Source organism: Candoia aspera, chromosome 1 (genome assembly GCF_035149785.1).
Source record: "Candoia aspera isolate rCanAsp1 chromosome 1, rCanAsp1.hap2, whole genome shotgun sequence".
NCBI classification, from domain to species: Eukaryota; Metazoa; Chordata; class Lepidosauria; order Squamata; family Boidae; genus Candoia; species Candoia aspera.
Genome location: NC_086153.1, coordinates 319614116 through 319631562, shown reverse-complemented (window position 1 = coordinate 319631562; position 17447 = coordinate 319614116). Strand labels below are relative to the sequence as shown.

At 38.5% G+C, this 17447-nt stretch overlaps 1 protein-coding gene across 1 annotated transcript in view; it reads left to right on the top strand.

Annotated features, from left to right (window-relative positions):
* Positions 1–17213, top strand: part of PRKCH (protein kinase C eta) — a 103349-nt gene extending 86136 nt beyond the window's left edge. Inside the window, exons 11-14 of the mRNA XM_063290444.1 lie at positions 3620–3758; positions 4678–4866; positions 15598–15741; positions 16533–17213. Of these exons, the coding sequence (XP_063146514.1) occupies positions 3620–3758; positions 4678–4866; positions 15598–15741; positions 16533–16679 (619 nt within the window). The 3' untranslated portion in view covers positions 16680–17213. The remainder of the gene's footprint in view (positions 1–3619; positions 3759–4677; positions 4867–15597; positions 15742–16532) is intronic.
* Positions 17214–17447: the final 234 nt, after the last annotated feature.

The window sequence follows — 17447 nt, the reverse complement described above, 5'->3', positions numbered from 1 at the left end:
AAGGTAACGATCCTTTGCTGAAGATGTTCATGTTACCTACTTTGTATTCTACACATACCAACATACTTCTTTTTCTGTCTGTTTTGTCCCTGTCTGTCTCTCTCGCTCTCTCTCACACACACTCAGACTCTTCTTAGTCTTTCAGGCTCTTGAATGGTAAAAATCCCAACCATTGGCCATGATGGCTAAGGCTGCAGGAGTTACAGTTCTGCAACCTCAAGGAGACCACTCTTCCTGCCTGCAATAATGCTTGCTTTGACATGAATATTTTAGTTGAAGGAGCCTTCCAAAATTTGGGCAGTATAATGATATATGCACACCCCTGATATCTACTCTACATTGCATCTCATCCATAAAGGCTTTTTTCTTTTTCTTTTCTTTTCATCTTCACTAATATCCTTGCAGTTCTCAACTGAAACAGAGGTAGTGTGATAGGGTTACCTTCTTCCTTAGATATACCTCCTCTGTTCAAGAGTCCTATTAACTGATAGACTTTGCATACAAATTTTTCTTTAAAAAGAAACACATCTTAATGATTGGAATATTCATATACTTTACATTAACACTTCACCAGCTGAGCCAGTTGCTGGAGCAGGTTAAATTCATTCAGTTAAAATATGAACTTTTACTCCTCAAAAACAGCTTGTTTTTTATTTTCTTAAAAATTATATATATACACAGTGTGTCTGTCTGTCTATCTGTCTATCTATCTATCTGTCTAGGGTACGCCTTAAACAGCCTATCAAGGGCTCCATTCCAAAGTGACCATGACCAGTCTCCATGTTAGCAGCAGGTAAAAAATTTGAAGGGGTATTGTGGATGCCATAAACATCTGCAAGGCTTAGCACATCCATTTTGCCAGCTAAAACAGTGCTCTCATAAAGGGTTTGAAGATTAAAAGGGGTAGCTTATGGAAAGAAGGAAATTAATATAACTTTAGAAAGAACACATAAAATATAAATATATCTATAACCACCATCAGGAAGATCAGAAGCCGCTTTTTTATAGTAATTATTTTCCTTTTCCTTCTTTTTTTATTTCCTTTTCCTTTTTTCACTATTTACTATTTTTCTTTATTACCTTTATTTTCTTTCATGGTTTTTACTTTGTTAAAAAATTCTTCAATAAAAATTATATATGTATATAAAAGAAAAATATAGAAGAAATCAGCCTTCCACAATCTGGTGCCATTCAGGCATGCATCCAGACCAAGCTTTTGTGGTGGATCTTTGGAAAGTGGTTTTTTTCCATTGTAATAATAGCTTTGGCTTATTATTTAATTTGTTTTGCATGTCATTGTTTTAGGGAGTAGGGTAGGTAGGTTGCTTTGAATTTTCCTGTGTATATTACCTATATATTTTCTATCCTTATAAACTGCTGGGAGTCTTGAAGGACTTGGTAGCTTATACATTCAGTAAATAAATAAATAAATAAAATTGGATTTTATAGATGGTCACTGGAGATTATGGAAATTGTGCTCCAACACAACTGGAGAGCCCCATGTTTGAGAAAGCTGATATAAGTAGCTTTGTAAATAAAAGCAGTCTCTAATATAAAATAAAAATATTCATTTATCATCAGTTGTGCATATGAATGAGCAGAGAAGCCTTAAATCTAGAAGCAAGTTCATATAATGAAATAAAAACAAAACTACATCATTTCAGAAAAGAAAAAATATCAGAACTTGCCAAACTCTGAGTATCTGAACTAAGAATGAAAAGTGTGTATGAGGAGCAGGGCTTGCTTAGTAACAGACAAGAAATACGCATGAGCCTTAGACTGGTTGTATTACTTCGCCATTTTCAAATGAAAATTGGTAATGCTAAACAGGCAAAAGGGAGTCAAGTTCATCTGACATCAAATCTTGAATCAAAGTCATCCAGAGGCTGAAATGCAGGAAAGGGAAATGGACTTTCCTTGCTAGCAATTTATAATGCTAGCCATCTATCCTTGAGTTGACAGAGAGGTTAACTGGCTTGAAACTTAGCATCCTCATTGCCCATCCCTACTCTTCCTCAAGTCATTGTAAACCCTTGAGCAGAGAATGGAAGGGAGGAGAAGGTGATACTGAGAAAAATTGGCTAAAGTAGGAGCAAATACAGGAGGCCAGAGAAGAGCAGGGAAAAGAAGAAAAAACAAATAATTGGATTTAAACAAAGACATTTTGTGTAGATGTAGGACATAAAAAATAACAAAAGATTATTGGGAGGATTTGATGGAAGAGACTCAAATATATCCATTATAAAGCAAGAAGAAATGACTGAGAGAATTACAGCCCAGAGTGAGGAAGAGGAGGGGGACAGATAGAGAACCAAAATACAGACAAAAGAGGAAGAACTAAGTTGGATTACGATCATAGTTCACACAGACACACTCACAGACCATGAAGAAAGCAATGAGGAAGGAGAGAAAGAAGGCACACAGCTTCAGGAAGGAGAAAATAACTGCTGCCCAAAGATTTACAAGGAGGAGGTGAAACAAATTCAAAAAGAGCTGGAAAAGCCAATGCTATCTCCTGGGTTCTACATACTGGTATAAGTTATTTTCCTTGCAGTCTCCCCCAATCTGGTGCCCTACAATTTGTGTTAGATTACAAAAATCTTTGACTGTGCTAGCTAAGGGGATTATGGCAATTGTAGTCCAACACACCTGCAGGTTATGGGCTTGAGGAAGCTGTCTTGGGCCTTCTGGTATGAGTTTATACTTCACTACCTTATCTCAGGTTTCCCTTGAGGTCAACTGCTTCTTCATTTTTCCTCTCCAAAAATGTTTGTTTCTTTTTTCTGATTATTTTAATATTGGCTTTTTTCCTTTATTATTCTGACATCCTTTCTCTCTTTCCACCTTAAGATAATTTCTTATCTTATCTTCACTCTTCTCTTTTGAGCTCACCTGCTTATCTTTTGATTTCAGCTCAGTATTACTCACATTTTTCAGTCTATCGTGTTTATTCACTTTTCCTTTTTGAAAAAAATCTTACTGGTTTGAATGCTTAAGATAAAGTTTTCTTTGCATAATAGAATTGCAGGATTTAGAGAAACCAACAAGGATGTCCTGTTGCTGTCACTATGCTATCTTTATTTTCCCTTTTCTAATATCTTACCGATTATGAAGCTCAGGAGAAAGTTTTGTTTGAATAATGCAGGGAAGAGAGAAATCAGCAAGAATGGTCTATCAGTGTCATATCAAGCTTGTTAGCTTCCTATTCCACTGGATGCTAGGATAGTGGATTAGGGTTTCTTTAGTCTTTCTGATCACGGGTGATTCAGATTTGGATGGACTTGATGGCCTAAATGGCCCCTCCAGTTGTATACGCTGTAATGGATTCAAGTTTGGTATGCTTCTCATCAAAGTTTTGCTTAGAATGCTGAGATTGCTTGTTTTTCTGTATTGGCAGTGATTTCCATTTTCTGTTGAACCTCCACAACATTCATGTAACTTCAGCACTCGCGAAAATACTTATACAGTAGTGTCATGTGTGAAAACTCTCCATGAACTAAGGAATTGTGGGCATCATCTATGTTGGTGTTGATCTTGGATTTGTTGATTCATTTTTGTTTATTTGTTTCTGCCTAAGTTTACCACCGACAAACTGATATAATATCAATAACTGTTACAGAGATCTGAAACTGGATAATGTGTTGCTGGATCATGAGGGCCATTGTAAGCTGGCAGATTTTGGAATGTGCAAAGAAGGAATCCATGATGGGATCACTACTGCAACATTCTGTGGAACTCCTGACTATATTGCTCCAGAGGTACAGGAAAGATTTTACTAATGTCAGCTTTCAGTTTTCTTTTAATGAATTTAAAAACCCCAAATTTCCATCATATTAATGGAGTCAGAACAAACAAATTGTGTTGAGGAATAAGCAAACGGCTGCATAATTTGCACACTTATCATGAACTTGGTGCTTAAAGTTGCTGTGTAAGGCATTTGGATATATGTTTGCATGGACCTTATATGTCCATGCTTCTATGTCATAAATGTATGTAATAGAGATGATGTACTCATGGAAGAATTCTTCTGAGGACATAGTAGCCCACATGTGGACAGCTTATGATGATGTATCATAAAGGAATTGTTTTTCACATCTACAAGTGGAAGTAAATCTCTTTGGGTATGGGACCAGACGAACACAGTGATAATCCAGTGCAGAATAGGTGATCTTCAGACATAGCATATATGTATATTCATATTAAACATATACAATACCGTTTTATGTCCAGATATCTCTCTTTTAAGCCCATGTAGTATGATTTGAGATTTCAGAATCTGTTTTCTGGCCCTTTTAATTTGTCCTTTCATTTGGGACTAGCCCACACATGCATATACCTCTTGATTTCCTTATACTTGATGACACATGAATTGACTTCCCTGAAAACTGAATGATATGAAATTTCTACCTGTGAAAATAAGAGTTGTGATGACTCATTTGTATTGGCATGTCATTGCTTGATGCTGCATTTATCAAATGAACACCAAACAACTGTAAACCGAAATATAGATTTTGCAACCTTGGAATAAAATTGTCCTTGAGTCAATATGAAATGTTTATTGATTGTATTTGACACGTACAAGTCATAAGGTGACAAAGCAGTCATCAGGTGAAGAATAGTAAAGACTTAGAATAGTTGAACAGCATTAATGATTTTGACCTCTTTCTTTAATTGCAGATTTTGCAGGAGATGCTTTACGGTCCTGATGTTGACTGGTGGGCGATGGGGGTACTCCTCTATGAGATGCTCTGTGGTCATGCCCCATTTGAAGCCGAAAATGAGGATGACCTCTTTGAGGCTATCCTCAATGATGAAATAGCCTACCCATCATGGCTCCAGGAAGATGCAGTGACAATCTTGAAAGCTGTATGTATATCCTTATGCTTGGCATGTTTGTTTTTTGCTTGTAGTAGTTTCCTCTGATTAATGTGCTTTGTTAGAGATACATGAAAACATTGAGGCCAGCTTAGATTTTAAGACCATACCCAAATAAAACATTATACAAGATAAAAACAGTGTGGTAAAAATGCAAAAATAAAACCTTTAAAAACCTCAGGAAAGAGACATATCTTGGCTAGATAGAGAGTAAAAGCAGTTATTTATAAAAATAATAAAGGTGGGATAAAAATTAAAATAATAATAATAATGGGGAAATGGGGAAATTTGGGCTTAATTTCTAGCATCTTCATAGAAGGTCCATATAGTGTTGGCCACAACAAGGAAACAATTTGCCAGGACATTGTTGTTTCTTTTACTTCCCAGTCTATTCTACAGCCCTTTCCTGGTTATCTCCATCTAAGTGCTAACTAGGTTCCACCCTACTTAGCCAGCATGGGCTAAGTGCTCTTAGCTGGGCAAAGGCAGAGAGTGCTGGGTCCAGTTTCCACTTCTGAGGAAATATATCTGTAGGATGGGATCAGTGGAGGGGAAGGTCCTGTTCTGCATGTCTCTGAAACCACAGGTCATATTCAGAAAGGTTTCACCAGCTGATCTTAATGTCCTGATAGGTGTATAATCCCCTGCCTCCATTCTTCTGTGACACCTTACTGTAGCTTAATAGTTGCTTAAAAGTGCTACCAAGAGGAGTTACTTAGTTGTCACGTTTTTATAGAGATAAACTGGGGGAAGGAACATATTCTCTTGGCTTGCTTCTCCCTATTTTGTCTTTACAGTACTGTGAAACACATCTTGTTAAGAGAGAGCAACTGGTCCAAGGGCACAGCTAGTCACATGTGTGACTGGGGGTGTCCAGGGGCTCATGGATTTTCCAGAAATCTGCACTGTATCACAAATATATACACTTTTGATTGCTTTAAAATCTCCTATATGTTACAGCAACTGTGTGGGGTCTACTTATGGTGCTGCCTTTCAATAGGAGGCAGAGGTTCTTCCTGCCCAGTCATTGCTCAGCTCATGTGACTGTGGTGGGGAGGGGGAGGAATTAGCTCTGATCATGTGAAAATCAGCTTCAGTGCCCCCCTCCCATACCACTATTATAAAATATAAAAGAGTCTTTTGCATTTTGAGTTTTGTCTGTGATATGTTAATCCTGATCTCAAATTCTCTAATTATGAAAGTGTTTGGAGACCAAATCAGTGGGTTAAATACAGTCAAGCTGGTGTGGCCTGGCTGGTCTTGCAGTTTTTAACAAAACCAAGACAGGTGGCCTGCTGTAGGTCTGATGGACATTCATAGAAAAACATAAGTGTATCCTTACAATTTTTGCATATCTCCCATTTGAAAAATGCCGGAAATGATACAACTTGCAGTTTGGGTTGGAGGGAGTTTTGAGGGTCACAGAAAGGGGACTTGAAGACCAAATGTGGTCCTGAAGCCCAAGGTGACCCATCCTGTTCTATTTGGGGAACAACTTTACAAGTACCAATTGAAGAGAACTTTACAAGTTTTAGGAAAGGGGAAGTGCGGGTGAGGGTTCTTCTCCCACCTCCTCACCTGTCATAGTGTGTTTTAACTTGTCTTCACTGCACGTTTACCAAAACTCCCTTTTGAATGTACTGTAAGAATTCTGAGGCATACTTTGTGTGTACTTGATTTGCAGAAGAGATGCACAAACAACATATTTAACCAAATTTCACATCTTTGTGCTGTCTAGCAGTACCCCAATAATTTGGAGAATTGTGTGAGGTGTCAGTGAGGCTCAACCATCTTCATAAGTGGACTTAATGACAATTGGGTCTAACTTAGGTTCTATATGCCCATAATAAATCCTTATTATGGGCATATACTGTGCTCAAAACCAATATCCTGCTTAATCACAATTCAGTGTTTATGAAATAAATGACATTCTGGAAAAGTGTCTTTACACTGTTTTCTGAAATGACACATAAATTTTGCTCTAATGTGAAAGGATTATTATTGTTGTTGTTGTTGTTATTAAATTAATGACTTATTTACATGCCTAGTAGACCTCATCTGTTCTAATCACTTGAGGTATGCAATAATTAAATCAATTAAACATTAAATGAAAACAAAATTAGTATTATAAATCTGCCTCACATGCCATTGCCACTGTAACACTTTGTTTTCCCAAGCCATTTTGGAATGTTTTCCCAAAGTTGCCATTTGTTCCCTTCGTAACACATTTGTGCTATAATCTCTATTTAAGTTTCTGGAAATAAGTTGCATTGAGTTCAGTGAGGCTTGTTTCTGAGCAGACACCTGTGGAGAACAATGTTTCTAGACAAATATTTACAGTGTGTTTAGCCTAATTAGCAACTCCCATCCAGAAAGATAAAACAGTGGCCTTTGGAAACTAATGAGGGATTTTCCTCCACAGGAATATATTTATGAGGTGGAGTTAGAGAATATTCCAATAGTTTGCATCATCAGAAAGCACAGAATTTCCAGTGATTCAGAGGGGGCAATACATACATTTTTTTTCTGGAAATTTTCTTGCTATTAAATTCATTGGTTTTGAATTAGGAAGATTTCAGGGGAATTCAGCCTGACACTTTCAGGATTATGAATCTAGCACTACCACAACAGCCACACAACCAAAAGAAGCCTTCTTCGCCTCCCGTTTCAGCCTAGTTCTAAGGCCATGCTAGATCGCTTCAACTTCAGTGACCCAAGTGACCCACAGGCAAACAGAAGAGTGTTACTGTCTGTGATCCATCCATCACTTTCCATGATATGATAGCCCATCATAAGCAGCATCCTCTGGGTCAGGGCTAAGGAGGTCATGGCCCTCTAAATAGCACTGAATTATCAGAATTGTGACATTGCTGGGAATTGTACTTTCACAATATCTGGATCTCATCCCAAGTGGTGATTCATGTTGCTGTCTGAAAGATGGGAAAAGGTGCACCAAAGTAACACATGTGTACTTGCTCTGTATTTCACATCTTTTCAGTTAATTTTTATCAAACTTTTATGCAAGATAGGAGCCAACCCAGCTATGTGACCTTTATATAGGACGGTTTTCAATAATCTAGAGATGTTATAGGTATAAGCAATGCAAAGATTGCAGCTCTCATTGCAGTGAAGGACAGGAGTAAAAGCTGTGACTTTACCACCAGAAGGATGGCGTGGGGGGAGGGCCAAAAAAGTCAAGATAGTGGCCGTGACTGTATGATCAAAGACCCAGCCCTTTTTTACATGCGTTCACACCATTTGGACTGTTCTGATTATAACCATGCTTGTTATAAGGCTGGTTTCATGCATGATTAAAATTGGTGTTGGTCCTTTAAAGTATATATCCATAGTGATGGCATTACAAAACGAGAGAATGATCCCCAGCACCCTCTGGATGGGTACGAGCCTCAAACTCGTCAACTAAAATCTAGGAAGAGTTCCATGGCAAGAACAAACACTCTTGAGGACAGGCAAGAGCAGAACCAAATTGGAAGATGGAGGAGAGAAATTACTGACCAAGGAATAGTCCCAGGGGAGACTATGACTGAGGGATTTGACCTCCCTTATGTTATTTGGAGGACTCTGAATAGGTTAAGGGTTGGAGTGCCTAAGTGTAAGACTAATATGCTCAAGTGGGGGTTGCTGACGGATAATAACACTGTGTGAATGTGGAGAGAGACAGAATTCAGCCCATCTGCTGACCTGCCAATTATTACCAATAGCATGCACTGAAAATGACTTGTTTTGGGCCAGTGACAAAGCCAAGAAGGTGGCGCCATATTGGCAGCTTAAGGTTTGATCTGGATACGAAAGAAGAAGTGATGGCATCTACAATCTAGGGATTGTTAATTACATTTTTTCTCTGACTGCAATAGGGTTGCATGGTAGCAGTGCCCTCTTGACTTTTTTTTACCTCCTCCATGGATGCCCCAGTTTACCACCACTGAGAATTTTATTTTGGGATGCACCGTGGCTTCTAAGAATTCAGAGATTTCCCATCTGTTTCAAACCTATCTTTTCAGTGGTAAGGATTTTAAATACCAAAATGAAATCCACCTGATTTCCAGATTTTTCCAGTCTATGAAACACACTCATCCAGTGACCTCATTGATTAGTTCCCCAGTTACGAACTAGTTCCCCAGTTACTAAAAAAACACAATTATTGTCTTCCCGGTACACATTCTTCTTCCCTTCTCATGCAAACTGTGTCTGGAATTAAGGATTTCCACAATGAGAAAAATAGACTGTGATTAGCTTTGGTTCATAACTGGTGCCTAAGACTGTTTAATGAACACAACCAGAAACTAGCTAGGTAATTATACATTTTTATTATGCCTTTCAATAAACCTTCAAGAGTAGTTTAAAATAAATTAAAGCTACCGTTACTACCACCAACAACCAACAGTAAAAATAGCAACAGGTGAAAAAAAGCAATTGTTTTTAAAAGTCCATACATTTATTTTCATAACAAGGGCTGAGCCAAAAGCTGTACTGTCCAATATTTTTACTGAAATGAGACTGGGGTTAGAAAAAAAAATTCCCATCTGTTTCACCACTGCAGCCTGTAAAGGAGGTTGTGAAACTGGGGAAGCAGTTCAACTCATCCTTAGATAAAATGAGTCCTACAGTTCCCAGAATCAGACATGCTATCTGGAGTGCCTTTCCCACCACCTCTGAAGGGCACCAGGTTGGAGAAGGTGTGCATGCATGCTATCATTTGCTGAATTGGGGATCATAGGGCATGAATCTAATGTGCATTAATACAATTACTTGTCTTATAGGCTAGTTGTTGTGGGGTTACATTGGAGGAGGGAGTAAGGCTGATCCTGCCAGTGTTCCTGAAGAATTGTCAGGATTGGATTCACTTTGCTTATCCTTTTTTCTTTCCCTTAGAAGGGAAAAAATGAGATTCAAGTAAAACAATCAGTTCTCCTGTTAAGGAAGGAACGGGTTCATCCATCTGTATCTTCTATGAAGGGTGTAATGGTATGTGGGAATGACTTTGGGAGACCGGGTGAAGAGAAGCTGCCTAGGGAATGGTCAGATAAGAGGGAGCATAGCCCGCAGCTGGATAGTGGGTGGGGCAAGAGGCTCAGAAGGGACCCTCCCTAGTTTTCAGGCTGTAAAGGAGACAGCAGGAGAACTGTACTTTCAGACTTGCAAGATTCTGTTAATGTAGCCTTACAATAAAGTTGAATTAGTTCCTAGGAAATTCATGTTTCCTCTCTGGTCTACCTGGGAAGGCTGACAAAGGAGATGGTGTGTATCAAATACAGTAGACTCTCAGTTAACCAGAACTCAAGCAACCGGCACTCTCAAGCAACCGGCACAAAAAAAAAATATTAGGGTTTAATAGTAACTCTTAAGCAACCAGAAACTATATTTATCTGGGTGCCAATCCCCATGGGTGCCAGTTAACTGACAGTCTACTGTATGTCACCGCTGACATGCACCACTTTTCTCCATGCAGGAAGACATGGGAGCAATGGCCTTCCTGATCCTCCTGTATCGGAGTAGACAACTCTTTGGCCACAAATCACACTTTTTAAATTTGGTTTCTGAGGGATGAGGAATAGCTTATGTCATCATGATGTCACTGGAGTGCGGACAGTATTTCAATCATGTTGGGATGGTAAAATCATAGCTTAAAGTATCCATTTCATGGTTTTAAATCACTCAACCCTCCCAAAGCAAAAAAAAAAAAAAAAGCTAAAAACTTTGGTTTCTGTCCTTGCCAGGGGTAATTTTGGAGCTGAAAAAAAGAGGATGCCTGATACCACCCAACTCACTGAGCAGATGGGGATTAGATGCAGATTCAGTTTCCTATTTCTGATCTGCACAGTATTACTTTGAATCGGACAGGGGTCAGCAATGCAGAGACAGACCAAGGCTTCCAAATCATATCCCACTGTCCTCCAGAACTTATTTTAAAAATTAGTAATTTCTGAAATCTCATATACTCACGAAATCTCACAAGATCTCAGCAGTCCTGGGCAGAATCGCATGGGATCCTGCACAAGAATACCCCAATCCCATCCCAGATCCTGAAGAGATGAACAGTCCCTGGAACAATATGTGGATTTATGGGCATTTGAATGTGCAATATTATGGATTCACATTTTATTTTGGCGCAGTGGGAGTTGTTCCAGGGCCTGAATCTACACCCAATATGAGACCAGTAACTGTGTGGATTGGGCTCAGGCCTGCCCTCTCAGAACCACAAAAAGGGTCCTGAGTTCTCATTCTATGTTCCAGTATTGGAGACAATGAATGAAGTTGTCAAGTTCTTTTTTTAGTAAGTAGTTGGTAGTAATTTACTACAGCTAAATAGAATGGCAAAAGAGACGACTCCATATGCCCTTTTGATACATCCCATTCTCATCCAGTCAATCAAGGGCAGCATTCATAGACAATCCCATTTTTCCCACACAATAATCCACAACAAGTCAATAAGAGCCTGGTAGCACCTTTTCAGATTAACACAATTTAATTGAACAAATTATATCTCAAATTTAATAAAAATCTGAAAAGATTTTGCTACCACACTCCTTTCGATTTGGTGCTGCCTCTTACAGTGTCAGCAACCCTGGTAGTAAGTACTGAGAGAGAGCCATTGTCCTTGCAGTTGAGGGGAAATTTGACTACTATCTGCTGTTTCCATCTTTCAGACTTTTTTCCATTTTCTAACGTATGAACATTGAAGAACCATTTTTCCTTCTTTCTCCCTTACTTGCATGATAATCAGACCAAACTGCTTACAGCTTATTTAGCCACTAGTTTTAATTAGAACAGTTGCTCTGTTTAAACAACTATTCTTTTTTTTAAGAACTAAGAGTTGTTTGGGAAAAAAATTCTCCAACTGGTTTTTATCACTAATTCCCCTTCAGTTCTTTTTAATGAATGAGGTTGCTAGATTCTTCCATCCCTCTTTATTTAGAAGGGCAATTAAGTTAAAAATTAGTTTTCTTGTCTTACTCCTTACATCACTGTTTTTGTTTTGAGCAGTTTATGGCATGTTATTACTCACAGAAAAGTGACACTTTTTACCTCCTTTTTAACCTATAAGCCAATGTTACTGCTTCCAGGATGGGGCCAATGCCATACCTTGGCTTATTTAAAATTGTCTTTATGATTTATTTCATGATAATGACAAATTCCATTTAAAGAGCATATTTTAAGAACAGGAACAATTTTAGATTTCACGAAAGGGCAAGTATCATTGCGCAGTAAGATGTGAAAGGTCTACTCAATTCAAAATTCCCTTGACTCATGTTGGATCTTTAATTATAATTTAAATTATCCCAAAAATACAAACTCTGTAGTAATATGACTTTTAAACAGTTGAATATCAGAATTTTTTCAGGTTAGATTCTGTTACTCAGAGTTTTCTTTCTTCTGTTTTCAGTTTTCTTTACTCAGCCAACAATAAAAAAAAGTGTGTTTGTTTGCAATACAAATTGAGGAAGAATCATAACATCATTATGACAGTAACAAGAAGGGTTGGGTGTAATAAAGCAATGCTATAAATTAATCATCTGATGCTCACAGGCATAGTAACTAAACCTTTTCTGGGACACTATCTGGATAAATCTTTTGTAAAAAGGCCCTGGACACCAAGGGACTCTTTTTCAGAAATATTAAAATGGAAAGAAAAGTCTGTAATGAAGCTTTGCCATTTTCTGTCTAATCAATTCAAAATACTTTCATTTCCTCCCTAAGACTTCTGAAAGCTTTGGGAGATGTCTAATTGGTAGCTTTTACGTGACTCAGTGCCTGGGCATTAAGGTGAGAGTTTAATTAAGCAAGATTAATTAATTAATCTGGTGTCAGAATATCTAAATCACATAGACTCATATGGTTGTGTGTGAGTATTGCTTAGTATGAATACACACCATTAGACTGTGCTGATTATAACCATGCCTGGGTTTTTCAAGGCTGGTTTCGTTTATGATCATAACTGGTGATTGTCTTTTAAAGTATATTCTTAGAGATAGCACTTGCAGTCTAGGGAGAGTTAGTTATATTTTCTCTCTGGCTGCACAGGGGTCTGGGCCATCAGGTGTATAGGGGAGATCAGCTACTGAAAAGCCGAACTGGCTAGGGACAAAGGTCATGTGCCAGGGCAAACAAACCACGATTAAAGTGGTTACCCAGCTTCAGAGGCAGTTGCATCATTGAGACAAGATAGACATCAAGGCAGAAAAGGCTGAGCAGCAGGCAGAAAAAGTGAACTTGTTTAAACTTTCATCTTAGAGACAAAATCCACAAATGAAGCAGGTTTTTCTGGGGCTTGCTGGACCAGATTTGCCTTGCAATTATCAATAAGGCCTAACAGGCTTGTAATGCAGCCTAAAAGACAGCCTTAGGTCACAGGCCAAGAATTTGCAAGCTGGCAGAAAATGCTGGCGGTGAGATCCTAATTGCCAGAAGCCTTTTGAGAGTTACTTGACAAAGAAGCACTCCAAGCTGGTCTTCAGCAATCAAACTGTGTTATGATCAGAGGGTTGTAATTACATAATATCTTGATATATTCTCAATATTTATGTGGATGTGGACTTCCCTTTCAAGAGAGTTGTTTTTCTGAAACTAAGAAGCCATGAAAAAGAGAAAGAATGTCACTAGTTTGGATCACTTTCTGGACAAGCTCACCTCGAATTGTTTGATCTGGACTGTACAGACTGCATGAGTTCTGAAAAGGGAAGATGAGGGATAGATTTGCAAACAGTCAGACCTCATTCTGAGGTGCATTTTATGCTGGAATCAGAAGGACAGAGAGAGATGAAAAGGTTGGTTGTCTGGAAAATAGCCTTTGTTGGAGTTACCCAAAGATAAGTTCAGGACACTATTTTCCTTCAGAACTCTCCTGTTTTGTAGACACCAGGTGGCCATGTGTCCTTCTTTATAAAGAACAGTTCTGCCATTTGAAAGACTTCTGTTGGTAGGTGATAATCTCCTGAAAGTTCTGTCCTGTTCAGGTGTAAAAACCAAGCAGCACCTAAATAAAGAAAAGCAGGGACTTGAAATTTCTCACCACAGTTGGCACCCATTCCATACATTGAGCAGTTGACACCCAGCTCTTCAGACTTTTCCACTATAACATGCTTGCTTTTATTTTACATTTACAATTACAATTTCTAAATATCTATGTGCATATGTATATAAGCAAGTAGGATTGTTGTCCATAATTGTGCCTTTTTTGTTCTGTGTGTGTTTATGGGGGCAAAGTGGCACATACCTTTTTTATTGCCATGGATAATGCACTGTTTCAAGAGTTGGAACTGTCCAACCCATTCACAGATGAGTAAACACTATAAGGACGTTGGCTTCTTCTGAGAACAAGAGCTATGTAGAAACAGAGCACAGGCAGTTGAATAGAATTACATCATTGATGAGGAAAGGAGATGTGATCAAGAAATGAGTGATCAAGAAATTACATCATTGAGGAGGAAAGGAGATGTGATCAAGAAATACTTCCCCACCCCCCAACCCTTAGGGCGTCTTTTGCTGCAAAATGCAAAAAATAAAATTTCTAGCTCTGGATATTTCCACTTCCAGTCGTTTAGCAATGTGTTCTTTTGAAGCAAGAGTTAAAGCCTTTTAATCATAATATTAATTTTTTTAGACTTGTGGAATGTTTCTAATACTGTTAGTTTATGGGGGGTTTTTTAATTGTACACCACCCAGAGTCATGTCTTGTGAGATGGGCAGCCATATAAGTATGACAGAAAGATGGATAGATAAATGCCAATTGGTTGGTACATCCTTTAAAAATGAAGCATTATTCCTGCAATTGAAGGCCTATGTGCATTTTTTCAGAGTTCTGTGCAAATCTGTTTCTTAAGATAGCTGAAACTTTTTCTCAGATTTGCACAGAACTCTGAAAAAGCTGGGCCATTTAATGAACAGCAGAGAGGTATTGTAAATATGCAAGATACAAAGCACTTTTTCCAAGTCATTTTCAAAGTGTGCATAGGTCTGTTAGATACTGGACAAACCAAAATCTAAACAGCTTCCAAAAATGTCTGGCTGGCCACTGCCTATCAAGAGCTTAATCTGGTACCACAAAGCACATTAAGCGCTCCAGAGTTTACAATAAGCACTAGAACAGTGTTAGGGGATTTAAGATTAAACCAGCATTATTACTTTTGTTCCTTGCATATATTAATGATTTAACATGCCAACGTCATGTCTGCATTTGAACAACACACTCACTCTGGTGACTGAGTTAACCCATTTTTTGAGTTCACGCTATACAATGAATCATAAACTAGCCAATCTAGCTAAGTCTTCACTAATGCTAACACATAGAAAAGCAAACGGCTACGGTTAAAACGGGTCAAGATTTCTACATTGTAGAAATGCAGCCCCTGGGTCTTTAACCGATCTTGATAATTGCAAACAGAACCTATAAGTTTAAAACAGTTTAAGAATCATGGACATTGTGGAAAACAAACAAAACCCTGAACATGGTAGCTCCTGGGAGGAAGTCATTTTAGTTTATTACATACATACATACATACATACATACATTTATTTGTTTATTTATTTCATGGATTTTTAAATCAGCTTTCAGAACAAATTAGGATCATGATATGCTTTAATAATAGCTTTGGCCTGCATGTGAGATATGCCAATATTTATGTATTGTGTGAATGTTAAATAGAACTGACACTGCGTGGCTGAGCGTTAATATTTCCCCTCTCTCCACTCTTTCTTTAATAGTTCATGACGAAGAACCCTCAAATGCGACTAGGCAGTAGTGCCCTGGGTGGAGAGAAAGCGATCCTCCTGCACCCATACTTTAAAGAATTGGATTGGGACCTGTTGAACCAGCGCCAGATTGAGCCACCTTTCCGACCTCGAATTGTAAGTGTTGAAAACTGTGAGTGGTGTCTGTGTGTGTGTGTGTCTGTGCAAAGAACAAACAGATCACATTCAGTAAAGGAATACATGCATTATATGCAAAGTGTCAGAGGTTCAGTCTAGGGGCAGCCAATATAGTAAGGAATGGACTAGTGCCCACTTGATGAAGGCTTGCTGGGCATTTTTTTTTTTAAACGAGTATCGGCATTGCACAAATTGTGCTTATGTGCTTTTACTGGGATGCTGCCGACTTTCAGAACTCATATTATATATTGGCCACTTACATTCGATCCCAAATCTCCAATTTGAGAAGTACCAGCTGGGCAGTTGTTTGAGTGCCACTAGAATCTAGCCAAAGGAGGAAACATTTGTTTTATTTATTTGTTAGTTAAATTTATATCTTGCCTTTCTGCCAGAAGCTCAAGTCAGCATACACAGCAGTCCCTTCTCCCATGACAACAGATTCGTGAGGTAGGTTGGGCTAAGAGTGAGTGATTGGCCCAAAGTCACCCAGCAAGCTTCATAGGTGAGAGGGACTTGAACCTGGTTTTCCCTGGTCCTAGCCCAATATCTTAACCACTACATCACCTCAGAACATACTCCACAAGAGGAGGGAACATACCCTCAGTAAGAAGAACTCTTCACATTTGTGTTTCAGCTGATACTTCCTGACTCCAGTGGGAGATGAGAAGCTGTCATCTATAGCTCAGACTTTGTGTCCTTCTAGGTTCTGCCAACATAGTATCCTCTGGGTAATAGAGACATGTAATATCTATTTTATTTTTATTTGCCAGAAATCAAGAGAAGATGTGAGTAACTTTGATCCTGAATTTTTAAAGGAAGAGCCGACCTTGACTCCCATTGAAGAAGGAATACTATCCATGATCAACCAAGAGGAATTTAGAAACTTTTCTTATACAGATCCTGAATTAGAGTCTTAGCTCCATCACACTGACTGACCTCTCTATCCAGCAACAAAGAAGGATTGCAATACAGAATTGCCTAGACATTTGTTCAACTGGAACATCCAACAGGCAGGCTTATACTATGCATCACATTAAAGAGGAGAAGAAAGTATTCAGTCATGAAACTAAGGAGCTCAACAGGAACAAATATTTCATCCAGTGAATGAATGATGCGGAAAAGAGTAATGGGTAGAGCATGTTAGCTCTGGATGGCTACTGAAGTAACTTGGCAGTAACTGTGGGGAATTTCTAGAAAGACAAAATCAACTCTGAGCCAAAACTTTCTTTATACAGCACGTTTCCCATGAAATACTGTAACTCTGTTGAAGTACCTTCTGAAATCAGGGAAGCAGAGAATAGGGCTGACTGGTTTGAACTGTATTAGGGAAAGGTTACATGTGCTACTACTTTGCATAGAGGATTTAGGTACAGTTTTTCTCAAATCTGAGTGAGTACACATCTGTTAGAAACATTTTGGGCTTCCATTTACAAATATATGTAATTATACACATTGACAGAAAAGACAGAGAGAGAGAAGAAAGAAAGAATTCTGTATTGAATTCTACTTAGGATGTTTGATGATGTGGGATGGGATCAGGTGGGATGCCCCACCAAGCCCATTTCCATCAGTGTCCACCAGATAAATGCCAGTCAGGTAAGAAGGACAGCACCATGGTGTACTCTCATGTTAAGGATATGTGTCCATGTGAAGGAACAAGAGAATCAATCCACCTGCTACCTCTG